General features: G+C 41.3%; 2 protein-coding genes across 2 annotated transcripts; one reads left to right on the forward strand and one right to left on the reverse strand.

Moving 5' to 3' along the window:
- Window positions 1–801: 801 nt before the first annotated feature.
- Window positions 802–8,149, reverse strand: hspd1 (heat shock 60 protein 1). The gene is made up of 11 exons (XM_015011192.2): window positions 8,042–8,149; window positions 5,651–5,826; window positions 5,224–5,559; window positions 5,048–5,143; window positions 4,396–4,489; window positions 4,139–4,307; window positions 3,953–4,052; window positions 2,825–3,070; window positions 2,578–2,752; window positions 2,316–2,494; window positions 802–1,788 (listed from the first exon to the last, which is right to left on the reverse strand). The coding sequence occupies exons 2-11, from the start codon at window positions 5,822–5,824 to the stop codon at window positions 1,630–1,632; spliced, it is 1,728 nt and encodes a 575-aa protein (XP_014866678.1). The 5' UTR covers window positions 5,825–5,826; window positions 8,042–8,149; the 3' UTR covers window positions 802–1,629.
- A 425-nt stretch (window positions 8,150–8,574) lies between these two features.
- hspe1 (heat shock 10 protein 1) lies at window positions 8,575–12,907 on the forward strand. The gene is made up of 4 exons (XM_015011196.2): window positions 8,575–8,712; window positions 11,174–11,329; window positions 12,539–12,628; window positions 12,709–12,907. Exons 1-4 carry the CDS (start codon window positions 8,710–8,712, stop codon window positions 12,757–12,759), a joined length of 300 nt encoding a protein of 99 aa, XP_014866682.1. The 5' UTR covers window positions 8,575–8,709; the 3' UTR covers window positions 12,760–12,907.
- Window positions 12,908–13,238: the final 331 nt, after the last annotated feature.

Below are 13,238 nucleotides of genomic sequence, written 5' to 3' on the forward strand. Positions count from 1 at the left end.
CGAAGAGTGATAAAGTTTAATGTACACATTTTCCTGACCTTTGACCTGTTTGAACAGCCAGGTGTTTTTGTTACAGAAAAACACCTGGCTGTTTTTCTGTAACAAAAAACAGCCAGGTGTTTTTTGGCTGTTTTGATAAAGTGAACTTTATCTTTCACTTCAGATAAAGTGAAAATGGCTTCACTTTATCTGAAGCCATTTTCAGATAAAGTGTGTTCACAGAAAAGCAAGCTGATAGAAAAACCCCCCCTGAAGTCATCGCATGAAGGTTAAAAGTACGACTTTAACTTTTATTCTGAAACCAACTGGAGGTATTTTTTTAAAACCGAAATGATATCAACTCTTCTTTAGCAGGTTCTGGACTACCAGAGGACAAAAATGGTTCCTTCTTACTGAGACGAGTAAATGCATTATCGCAATAGTATTATCTGGAGACAAAAACATGAATTAATATCTTAACCTTTGCAGTTGACACCAGTGATCTGAGCTTTATGGTAGAGACAGTACCGTCTGCTGCAGTATTTAAAGTTTCAGTTTTGTCTGACTTAAATTTTCTAAATTCCTACTCTGTTAACAGTGCTATGTCTTTTAACCACATAAGTGAAATTTTATAGCATATAAAAATGTTAGAGAGACATGGTAAAAAAAAATTTCTTTGCAGTTTTCGTTGAAATTTCTGTATTAAAAATAATTTTTGAATGGTATGATAAAACTTACCTCTTATTTTACATTTGTTTACTGGAATAAGTTGGCATCTGAATGATTTGAATTAACCTATAAAGGAAGCACTAAAATCAAACGTAATATGGACACTGATTTATTAAATAGAACAAAAACAATCACGTCTACTCGACAGAAATGACCCGGTGATCACGTTCTGGAACACTGGCGCCACCTACTGGCTGCTTCATGCACGTCACTACAGGACTAGATACAGTTTCACATTCAGACTTTGTCACAGAACATGTCAGGGTCATGTTTACACTAACGAGGGTCAGTAAACATTCAGACTCAGCAGGCCTGTTAGGCACTCAGAGTGAAGACGTAACGAAACGCTCGTAGTCTGTAAGAAAACTGCTTTAATTCGGATCAATGATGACAGACATGTATATTACAAAAACGCATGAAGAATTAACAGAAAAAAAAACAACTACAAAATAAAAATCCAGACATGGACACTGAAGGCCTGCTCTCTCTGGTCCACAAAGGAATGGTTCTGTTTGTTTCAGCCTGCAGGACTACAGCTACTCAAGTGCAACCGGGGAGGGTGGGAGAAGAGAGAGGGGGAAGGGGGGCGTTTTCATCAAATAGAAGAATCAGAACATTCTGGAGAAAAAAAAAGTGATCATTTTCTCCATATGCAACAATGCACACAGATTCAGAACTCTGCGTTTCTCTGCAGACACGTGAGGCTGAAACAAACCAAGCCGTCCCTAGTGGTGAACCCAGTGTTAGTGCTTCCCTCAGAGCAGGTTACATGATGCGTTCAGGTGCCAGTGTGGAATATGAAGGAGGGCTCCGGCAGCTCTCAGTCCACTGAGCCGTCAAACCAAGTGAAGCTCCGGAGGAATCGTGGTCAATCCAGCTCAAATCTGATGATTCAGTCTGTACAGGGTCGGCAGGCCCGGCTCAGAACCCCATGCCGCCTCCCATTCCTCCCATTCCCCCCATGCCGCCCATGCCTGCTGGCATCTCCTTCTCCTCCTTGGGGATCTCCGTGACGACGGCCTCGGCGGTGGAAAGTAGAGATGCAACTCCGGCGGCGTCCATAAGCGCCGTTCGCACCACCTGCAGGAGGAAGAGAAGGACAGGTTACAGTTTATTTGTTGTCTGATTAAAGCTTGCAACTAGTTACAAGCTTTAACCGGGGTAGAATTCCCACAGCAAAAACACAAATTGCCAGTAAAATACATCTACAACAAAATGTCTTTACTCCATTTTTCTAAGTCTGGTATTTTTTTGTAACCTAACAATCTTACAAAAACAGATAAAAATGAGCTTCTTTACATTGATCACGAGACAAACCAATGATTTTAGATTTATTATCTATGAGAAAAACAGGAGGAGCTGCATCTTGAAGGCGGGGCTATGTCCCACCAACCATTTTGCACAGCTGAATGGTTGCCATGGAGATTAAAGGATTTCTCCAACATGCATTAAAGAATCCCAGCAACACTCCAGGTATGTTTCTGATGAGGGATTAACAATGTAATGGGATGGAAAGATCAAAAAAGTCGATTTTACATGATACTGTCCCTTTAATGACTCAAAGACTAAGCGGGTGCGCTGAGCTTCATCTTCAGTCTGTCCTGTACCTTTGTGGGGTCGATGATGCCCTTCTCCACCATGTTGACGTACTCTCCCTGCATGGCGTCGTAGCCCATGTCTGACGCCCCCTGCAGGATCTTCTCCACCACCAGGGAGCCCTCCACACCAGCGTTCTTAGCGATGGTCATGGCAGGAATACGGAGCGCCCGCCTGATGATGTCCACGCCTGAGACAGAACGGCAGAGAGCATCAGGCAGAGCTTGCGTGTCGACTAGAGGAGATGGAGCTGAGAGGATGGGCTCTACTCACCGATCTTCTGGTCGCTGTTGGCGGTTTTCAGGGTGTCCAGCGCCGGGATGCATCGCAGCAGAGCGCAGCCTCCGCCGAGAACAATGCCCTCCTCCACGGCGGCTCGGGTGGCGTTCAGAGCATCAGTCACGCGGTCCTTCTTCTCGTTCACTTCGATGTCGCTGGTTCCCCCCACCTGGCAATCAGTGGAGAAGTCAGATGTTTGTTCCCGAAATCCCCTAACAAGTGACTCAGCGCGAGCGTTTACCTTGAGAACGGCCACCCCGTCAGACAGCTTGGCCAGCCTTTCATTGAGCTTCTCCTTCTCGTAGTCGCTGGTGGTGTTCTCCAGCTGCTCGGCGATCTCTGCCGCACGCTTCTCGATGTCGGCGGGGCTGCCTCCGCCCTTCAGCAGCAGGGTGTCATCTTTGGTGATCTGCACCTCCCCCACTCTGCCGAAGTCGTGAGCCTGGATGTCCTCCAGAGCCAGACCCAGAGCTTCATCACCAAACACCTGCAGACACACATCCAGTCAGGGATCGACTAGAGACGCACCGATGCAGAGTTAATATCTAAATCGGTCCCGATATGGGAAAAAAATTCTAGATCTGTGGGTGACAATGTGCCCACTCAATAAGGGCAGATCTAGTCAGTCTAACTCTGTGCTTTATTATTGACCTATTTGGGATTCCTAATTGCTCTTTCTGAATCATTTGAAAGGAGGTTTGCTGCAGTTTATTTTTCATATTTGACCAAGACAGTCAGCCTGTCGTTTTATCAGTTTCAGTTTCTTTATTATTTATTTTACATCGGCTCTTCTACTCCTAACTGCACCGGCTGAACAAATTCAAGTTGGGTTGTTTTTACATGTTTGATCAAACTTGTGAAGCTGCTGGTATATTTAAGTTGCTGTTCTGGTAATTGTAATTCAGTACATTTATGTCTGTATAAAAAAACGTTTTAAGTCAATTCAGCTAATTTTCTGTATGTAATCAGTATCGGCTGATGCTTAACCTCAGATATCAGCATTTGGAAGTAGAGGTGGTTGATATGGACATAGAATACTATTGTGATAATAATAAAAATGACAAACTATTTATTACTACTTTTTTAGGTTACTGTATGGCTGACTGTATGACAACACTCATATTGCCACAACCAAATTCTGTTAAAACATTCCCATTTGAAACGGGAATCTTCAGGATGGCCAATATGGAAAGTAGTGTGATTTAAGCTTTTTTGTTTTTCAAATTAACCTATTTATTGATGCTCTTCTGGAACAGCAGCAAAAATAGTAAAAACAACATTTTTTGTTTTTTTTATTTAACATCATTAATGTAATTCTGACTGGAAGGCAAATTTCCAACAGGAAAGCGAGAGCTGAGATGAAACGAACCGTGCCGCCGGTGGCGATGGCCATGTCCTTCAGCTGGTTCTTCCTGTTGTCTCCGAAACCTGGAGCTTTGACAGCGACCACCTGAAGACCGACCTTCAGCCTGCAAGATCAATCAACGTTTATTTAGGCGTTGTCCAAAAACTGTTTTTGTTTCTGTGTCGAGGGGACAAACTTGACGGGACGTGCCTGTTGAGAACCAGGGTGCTCAGGGCTTCGCCGTCCACGTCCTCGGCTACGATCACCAGAGGTTTGCGGTGCTGGTTGGCGATTTCCAGAGCCGGTACGATGCTCTGGACGCTGGAGATCTTCTTCTCACTGAGCAGCAGGTAGGCGTCCTGGAACTCACACTTCTGGCCTGGAAGCAAAACAAGATGGATGGCGATCGATCAAAATGTGACCGAATCCTCACCTTAGGTGGGGGTTGGTCAGACGAGTGACGTTACCTTTAGCGGTGTTGATGAAGTAAGGAGAGATGTAACCACGGTCAAACTTCATTCCCTCAATGATCTCCAGCTCGTCCTGCAAAGTCTTCCCATCCTGTTACAAACAAACAAAAAAAAAAAAAACTTAATTTTTTTTTAAAAGCACCCCAATTGTAATAACCGTTTAATGTACAATATATAAGATGATAAGTAACTGAGCCATTAGGAGTAATAAATATTCATTACGCTGAAACAATCCAAAAATTGTGCTGAGGTAAATTATGTTCCTGCTCAAATTAAATGCTTTAATATAATATACAAATAAAAATACAAAATAAAATCTCAAATGTTTTCTGGCATTTGGACAAACAAATATATATATTTTTTTAATTCTCTAGACAATAAAAGTTTGGTCTGATTTAACTTCAGATGGTGGCAAAAAAAAGTTGATCTTTTTATTAGCTCCTTGAAAATATCTAGTTTCAACTGGAAATAATGTTTCCAAATCCAAGACATTAGAATGTCATGAAATTTCTCATTGCTCTCATGAAGCAGAAACCTGTTGCTGTCTAAGTTCATATGATTGACATGAAGGCGAGTGTTTTCATCTTCATGCACCATTTCCCCTTTGAGACTCTTATTTTGAAGTCAAACAGGAACAACAGGCACAGACCTTTACTGTGATGACTCCCTTGCGGCCAACTCTCTTCATGGCATTGGAAATGATGTTACCGATTTCCACGTCTCCATTGGCTGAGATGGTAGCGACCTGACACGACATCAAGCATGTAAATTTCACTGTCCTGACACTTGGGGGCAGCACTAAGCAAACCTGGCGTTTTTCCGTACCTGTGCGATCTCCTCTGGGGTGGTAACAGGCTTTGAGAGCTTCTTCAGCTCGTTGATGACCGTCTCCACGGCCATCATGACCCCACGCCGGATCTCCACGGGGTTGGCGCCCTTGCTGATGTTGTCGAAGCCCTCCTTGGCGATGGCCCGTGCCAGCACCGTGGCCGTGGTGGTGCCGTCGCCGGCCTCCTCGTTGGTGTTGTTGGCCACATCTTGCACCAGCTTGGCCCCGATGTTCTTGTACTTGTCCTTCAGGTCGATGCTTTTGGCCACCGTCACGCCATCCTTGGTGACCTTTGGACTGCCCCAACTCTGCTCGATGATGACGGTGCGACCCTGAAGATCACAAAGACGACACTTGAGCTCTCCAGCAGCGTCGGCCATTAGGCGAGTCATTCAGCAGGGGAAGTTAGAGAAGCATGCTAACCTTTGGCCCCATGGTGACGGCCACGGCGTCAGCCAGCAGGTCCACCCCCTGCAGCATGAGGGCGCGAGCGTCCGCCCCAAACTTCACATCCTTGGCGTATGCTCGTGTGAGGTGAGGAGCCAGCGCACGGCACACAGGCCTCACCTGCTTCATGACGGTAGGTAGACGAAACATTTCTGAGGAAAAAAAATTAAAATTATAAAACGGTCAATTATTATATCTTAATTTGAACAATATGTTTTCTAATGTGGTTGAAGTCTTATTTGTCTGAAAGAAGTCAAAGTGTTATGATAAACGATGAGCCTGAGCCTTGTGGGGATGAACACCGCCCCCTAGTGACAATAAGTGGAAGGACATCAAACTGGGAAATACATAATCAGGTTACAAAAGCACAAAGGGGTGAGCTAAAATATCTCAACCTTCAAGTTGATGATTCAACAACCTAGTTGCACAAGATGCACATTGATAATGAATGAAAAGTATGAAATTTATCACAGCCTCACACTTAAGACATTGCAACTGTTTAATTAAATATATAAAAAACATGAACACATTTCAGGTTTGATAAAGTCTCTATCAAACTAATTATTTAGACATCTGGCTACCCACATGCTTCACTGCATTTCTTCTTTTAAATGAGTTGTTAAAACTTAAGTTGCAACTGAAGTGTCCAGCATTTAAAGAGTCACAGAACCTGATTATTTCAGCGTCTTGCCCCCGTGACACCAACCATGAGGCAGTAATCCACCCAGCTTATCAGCAGTAAGTTCATTAAGTCTAGACCATTCAAAATTGGCTTTACAAGGCCACTACCAGGAAACCAAGCAAAATTACAAAATTACTTCTTCCAAGTAGGATTTGGGCAACTTTCAAGACTTTCCAGAATAAATTCCAAGAGCCAAACAATCAAACGGGTTTGAGAGTTCAGCTATCTTTTTAGTGAGAGAACATCAACATTTCAACCAAGAACACCTTTGGCAGAAGGCTAGAGGTTTAGACTGACCTTCTGACCTGACCACAAGATAACCAATTGTTGTTTTAGGCATCTGCTAAAGACAACTGGCAGCCACAAGTAGAGTCGTGTTACTCTAAACAGGCTTATTGTATCGTTTTCACTCTTACTTGTCAGAAAAGGGCCAGCATCAGATTTTTACAGTGTGGTAACCATTAGCAAAAAGTATCAACCCCAAAAAACATACAATGTACAACATGGTCCAAGTGCTTATATTTAAAACTAGAAAAAAATACATATTGCTGCTAAACATGTTGGTTATTACAATAAAAGAAATGTCACTTATTTAATTTTGCCATTTTGACACACCGTCACTTCCCACACCAATACAGCTCATGGATTTTGCAACAGGAAATAATTTCCAACATTTGAATTTGATTTGTATTGTAAGTGAGGGAAAAGCATAAGAAACTGTTCAGCCAGCTGACCTGCTGTGTGCAGTAGGTGACAAAACTAAGAATTATACCTCATACAATCTCAGAAAAGTCCAGAACAAATTTTAACTTTCCTTGGTGTCTTGTTTCGAGAAAGCCACAGAAAAAATATACAAAGCCTAAGTATACCGTCATATCCTGCATGTCGATACTACATAGTAGTTCCATAGTGGCAGGAGTACTTTAGGATTTTATGTATTCTTCCATAACTCTGAATAATTAAGTTTTATCTGTAGTGAAATGAAATAAACGGATGAACGAGTAATACAAATACATCACTGAGCAAACAATCCTAGGTAAATAACCCAAGGAAATTATAAAATCAAACATTTTCCTGTACCTTTTAGTTTCATCTTCTTCCTTCACACTGCTAGAAAATTAGACTAAATTTACTTTTTATTCTGGAACTTTTGCATAAATGTTGCTATAGTTGAAAGATCCAGCCTTGTGCATTTCAAACGCCTGATCTTGTTTCACGGTACGCCTTTTACTGAAACTTAAAAATCCAGCCAGCAAAAGACCCCACGTGGGATCCTGAGGTCGTACGTCACAAGGTCAAATTGTAATAATTGTGAAGGCAGCACGTGCACTGCCAGTGCCTGCACACTCACTCTCTTGTGGAAGAATTGGGTATAAACATGCTGTATCCGAGATGACATCAAAGTGACACCAAAGCAAACTGACCGTCTCGTTTCGTCAGGCACGAGACAACAGTTAACACACTGAAACTGAACGGCGCTCGCGCGGACAGTTGGGAAGCTCGGTAAAAACCCGTAGTGCCATTTTAACGTGCACCGTCCTTGTTCTTAAGAGGAGGAGGAATTAGCGAAATATGAGCTGTTCGGGTTGAAACAGCGTCATCTACACGAGCCTAATTGAAGTCTGCTCTTAAATTATGCACACTCGAGCCGCCTGTGTTAACACACGTGAAGTTTTAGCGCTTACCTGCGAGGTAAAAGCTTGTAAATGCAGCGAGGACACCACACGGAGCGGTAGGACTGGATGAGAGGACAGTCGTGGGGAGCTGTGAAGACAGTACTGCACATGGTCTACTGCATCCGGGTTATGTACCGGTCTGCCCCGTACTCAGTATACTTCAGAATATCTTACTTAACCATTATATTTGCTTGCTTTTACTACGTTTACCTCCAGTCTACCTAATAAAGAGATTAATTCCAGAACATATTCGGATTTTTAAATAATTATTTGATGATTTGTGATATTTTAGTCCAATAAATTCACACAAATGCTCGTTCCCGGGCAGGAGGTTCCAGAAATTTCCTGCGTGCCATTGGAGGAGCAAACACAGGTCAAAGTTGAAATTGTGCAATCTTGCGCGAGCTTCAAATGAGATTTTTTTAAAATAAATTAAGTTAAAATAATTTAAAATCGTTAATGCGCATTTTGAGTTAAGAAAATATAGAATTTCACAACAAAACAGTTTTTTTAAATCATTCCCGGCTGTGCTAGAACTTTCTGTGAGCCACGTCAAGTTAAGTGAGGTAGTGCGCATGCGCCTTCTGGAGATTTCTTCACGTGGAGGGAGGACAGGAGAATCTCATTTCCACGCTCGTTGACTGCAGTGCAGCTCCAGACAGGCTCTCTCACAAAAAATGGTAAGAAACAGCGTTTAATAGTTGGAGACAGCTACAGCTGGGTGTTCAGGGTTTAGATAGAGAGGCAGGGGACCGGTTATACTCTGTAAGGTTTTTATTTTCTCTGCATCGAGGCGTCAGCTAGCGTTGTGTAAGCTAATTTTCATTCACAAGGTCACGCTGCTGAGGAGAACAGTGTGTATGGGGGGGCTCAGCCGCACATTTACCTTATGTGTCCATGCATAGGTTTATGAAAGAAATAACAGCAAGAAAAAAAACAGGATTATTGAAGATGTGCAGCTGCTGTAAGACCTAATAATTTTTAGTAATTGAAATGGCTTTTTATCGACGCAAACTCTATTCAGCGTAATACATTTGTATGTGAAGTTGTAGGGATCGAACCCGCGACCTTCGGGTTGGTGAAACTTCACTGCAGCAGACAAAAACTCACCGGAACTGATCCCTGAAGCTGTGTAGTAGGAGACCAGCACAACTGTGGCTCTTACTATCATTTTTCATCACTTTAAAGTGATGTAGTGAGTCTAGTCTCATTTCAGCGGAAGAAAGAGTACGAAAAAAATCGTATTTAAAAGAAGTAATACTGTCCTAGTGGCTGACTTATTGTCTAGTTTTGTTAATAAATAAATAAATAAATAAATAAATAAATAAATAAATAAATAAATAAAGTAAATGGTTGATGTCTGGCATGGACTGGTTGTGATGATATGGGAATATTTTGTAAAAATGGCATGATGCGATATGATATAAAAGATTTAAAACCAAAATAGTCCCACTGCTCTTATTATAAACTAAAAACCTTCAAAAATATACTGAACAGCCAGAGAAAATTCCAGTCACTCCAGCACTCTTCCTGGCATACCAGGAACAAGTTGAAGCCATAGGAATGGTCTCTGTAGAATTCCTACATTATTTTACTGCAAAGTTCTAAATTTCAAACTTATTGAGTAAGTAACCATCAGGTAGCTGACAGATACTTTTGGATAAATAAATGCTCAGTCCTGATTTTAGTAAAACTAAAAGTACATTGTGATGCAGTCCTGGCTAAATTAGTTAACACGCCCTTCATGTCTTAAGTGGAAGTTATTGTCATCAAGTTCCTTTTTGTAGCTAATATTTTCTGATGACTTTCCAGCTCTAACAGCTATTTCTGAAATGGTGTGGAAAGTTCATTCTTTTCCTATATTTTTAGATGGGATGTCACTGAGTTGATGCAGCTGATTTAAAAAAAAAAAAAAAAAAAAATGAAGGCAGTCCACCCAGCCGGAGAGGCTTGAGGCGTTTGCAGCTTTCAAAACTGTGTTGGGTTTTCGAGCCGTCCTTGTCCTGCCAGGTTTCAGGGTCGACAGATCAGAGAGAGCGCAGGTGCCCCTCCTCCCTCCCAGTAAGCACGCTGGGACCAGAAGCCTTGACACAAGGTCACTGGTACATCTGCTGTTATCATAAGCTCAGCAGACACTATTGGAATCCTCCCTTCTTAAGGCATTTCCTAAAATCTCACCAAATGTAAGAAAGCTGACTTGACCTAAACTTGACCATCTCTAGTGTTAAGTGTAACGGATAGCAGTTGTTTTAATAGAAACTAAGTCACAATCTTAATTATTGCTGGCATATTAGGGACGTTTTAGAGAACAAAAAAAAGTAGAGTACGTCTTTATTCTCAAAATTTTCTAGAAAAAACGAGGATATGTCCGAGTTGGAGATTTACTAGAAAAACCTGACATTTTCTAGAAAACTTTTGACTTTTTGAAATTTTCCCGAGTTTCAAAAGTTGAAAATGTTTGACTTTTGACCTGTTTTTCCCAATTTTATTATTATTATTTTTTATTTCTGAGATTAATCTAAAAATTTCTGAAGTTTTTGGTGAAAATTTACTCATACTATTTTTTAAGGTTTTGTTGGCTCTAGTGGCCTTTATTTTAAAGTAGTTTGACAGGAAAGAGGGTTATGAGAGAGGGGGAAGACATGCGGCGAATGTCACCAGGCCGGGAATCGAACCTGTGACCACCGGCATGAGGACTAAAGCCTCACTACATGGGTTGTGCTTTGCCCCTGTGCCACCACAGCACCCCCTCTATGCCTTTTTTAACCCAGAGTTTTTATTGCACAATGGAATGTGTGCTCTAAGATTTTTTATCTTTTAGTTGATCTTGATTTGATAAATTGTTCCAAGAAAATATTTTAATAACTCTGTTCATTTGTTGAGTTGAAAGAATATTTTTCTAAACATCAGGTCATGACTTTGTCTTAGGTGCATATTAATTTGGAGGAATTTGGGGAATCTGTAAATTCTGTTTCAAAAAATGATTTCGTGAGTTGAAATTATATTTTTATAATTTTTATATAAATTAAACCTTGTTGGTTTTTATGAAACTTTGAATAAATAATGTTCTAGATTTACTGTTAAAAACTAATTCCCGTCCATATGATCCATGGTTGACCTGGAGCTCACTGTTTCTTCCAGGCCTTCAGGAAGTTCCTCCCCCTGTTTGACCGGGTTCTGGTGGAGCGTCTCACAGCGGAGACGGTAACCAAGGGAGGCATCATGCTGCCGGAGAAGTCGCAGGGCAAAGTACTGCAGGCCACGGTGGTGGCAGTCGGCCCAGGCTCTGTTAACCAGGTAATCTATTGTTTCTGTTCATTTCCCCCATAGTTTGAGTTCTACTCCATGTTTCACACAGCTTGCTATCTGATGCAGTACCTGTTGTACCTTAATCATGTAACTTTTTTGTTGTTCTTAGGTAGATTGAAATCATCACGCTGCATTCTGCAGGCTGCCTCGGTCCACAGATTCAGATTTTTACACCTTCCTGAGAGTAGTGAGTAGTTAGGCCCACAAAGTGAGGTAGAAAAGATGGATGGGAGCAGTGGACCCCCGTTAGCCACATGCTATTATCCAAAATATTTACGATTCCTTCTAGAAACGATTAGAACGACCTATTTTAATGGCTCTCACATTAAATATATCTTGATATGCATTAAATGTACAGTGCAAACAATCTTCGCTCTGCATCAGAAGCCAATATCTCCAGTCTTCTTATAGCCAATTAGAGCCAAGTAAACGAAATAGCACTCCTGGATTGGCTTCTTTACAAAAGCCAGCCAGTAGTGTGTGAAGCAGCATCTCTGCTAAGTATTTAAACTTCCCAAGCTGAGTTTTCCTTAGAATATCTTAGATATGCTCTACGGAGAAAAAATGTACTAAAAGGGGGATTTTGCACTATTTTGGATTTCCGTTCCACAGAAAAATCTGTGAATACTGAGCTCTGAATAGGCGGTGGTCCACTGTATGCCAGTTCAGTTTCGTCCTATGTTGCCATCTGCAGGCCCTTTAGAAATGCAGTTAGCTTCATGCAGAGACTCTAGGGTTAAAGGTTTCACCCAAAGACACAGACAGTGCAATCTGCAAGAGTTGTATTTTATCGGGCTCAACATGAAGTTTTGGACTTTTTCAGCCATGTTTCATACTTCTGAGTCTCCTTATTTTCTCTGCTTCCAATAGTAAATCATCACACAACAGCAAATGATAATCTTGGCTGTCTGTACTTTTATCCTAATAACATAAATACATGGCAGACCTTATGTCTACATATTTGTTTGACATAAAAAGTTACGAACGCAAGGCGTTCGTAACTTTTTACAGAGCATTTGAATTGATTTCAGAGGTACAATGCAATTCGGCCATTTTGTTTTGATAGATTTTCGGAGATGGATCTGGGATGATGTCCAACAACAACCACCATGATAAAATAAACTGGTTAGAAGAGGAGTTGGGTTGGGATTTTTGGTAACATTCTATCTTTTTCTTTTTTTTTTTTTCTGTCTTCAGAAGGGCCATGTGCAGCCTGTTAGCGTGAAGGTTGGAGAGAAGGTGCTGCTACCGGAATACGGAGGAACTAAAGTAGTTCTAGAGGAAAAGGTGAAGCACCGCTTCAGTCACAGCAGACGCTTTTGTGCTCTTCTGGGTTTAACTTCCTGTCATATATTTTGCTCCCATAGGACTATTTCCTGTTCCGCGACGGAGACATTCTCGGCAAATACGTCGACTAAGTTCTGTTGTTAGTTTGTGTGAAGTCCATCATCGCTGCAGAGAAGAATTAATTTCATTCATGTCTGTTTTTCTTTTTTTTTTATGTCCCGTAAATTGTAAATAATTCTAATTGCATTTTGTTACAATAATAAAGTCACTCAACTGTTATTTTATTGTATTATTTTTATGAGGGTGTGATGGGTTTTTCCCCCCACACATTTTAAGGTTTTCAAGTTTAACACATTCAAACGTAGAGGTAAGCTCAAATTGTTTCTGTCTGAAAGTTTCTGGAGGCGTAAGTAATATTCCTGGAATAAACTTGGCTTTATTTAAACTGGAAATATTACGGCAGATAACATCCATAACTCCCCACCTTTCTTTGACAATATATGGATTTTTCTTCCTCCTGTTGCCGCCCTTTCACTGAATAAGATGAAACCTATTTAAACCCTTGAACCTTTTCACATCTCATAAAACAAAACTTAAGTGTTAAATGTAT

The sequence above is a fragment of the Poecilia mexicana genome, unplaced genomic scaffold (assembly GCF_051168715.1).
Source record: "Poecilia mexicana isolate PSO_F unplaced genomic scaffold, ASM5116871v1 scaffold_2, whole genome shotgun sequence".
Classification (NCBI taxonomy): domain Eukaryota; kingdom Metazoa; phylum Chordata; class Actinopteri; order Cyprinodontiformes; family Poeciliidae; genus Poecilia; species Poecilia mexicana.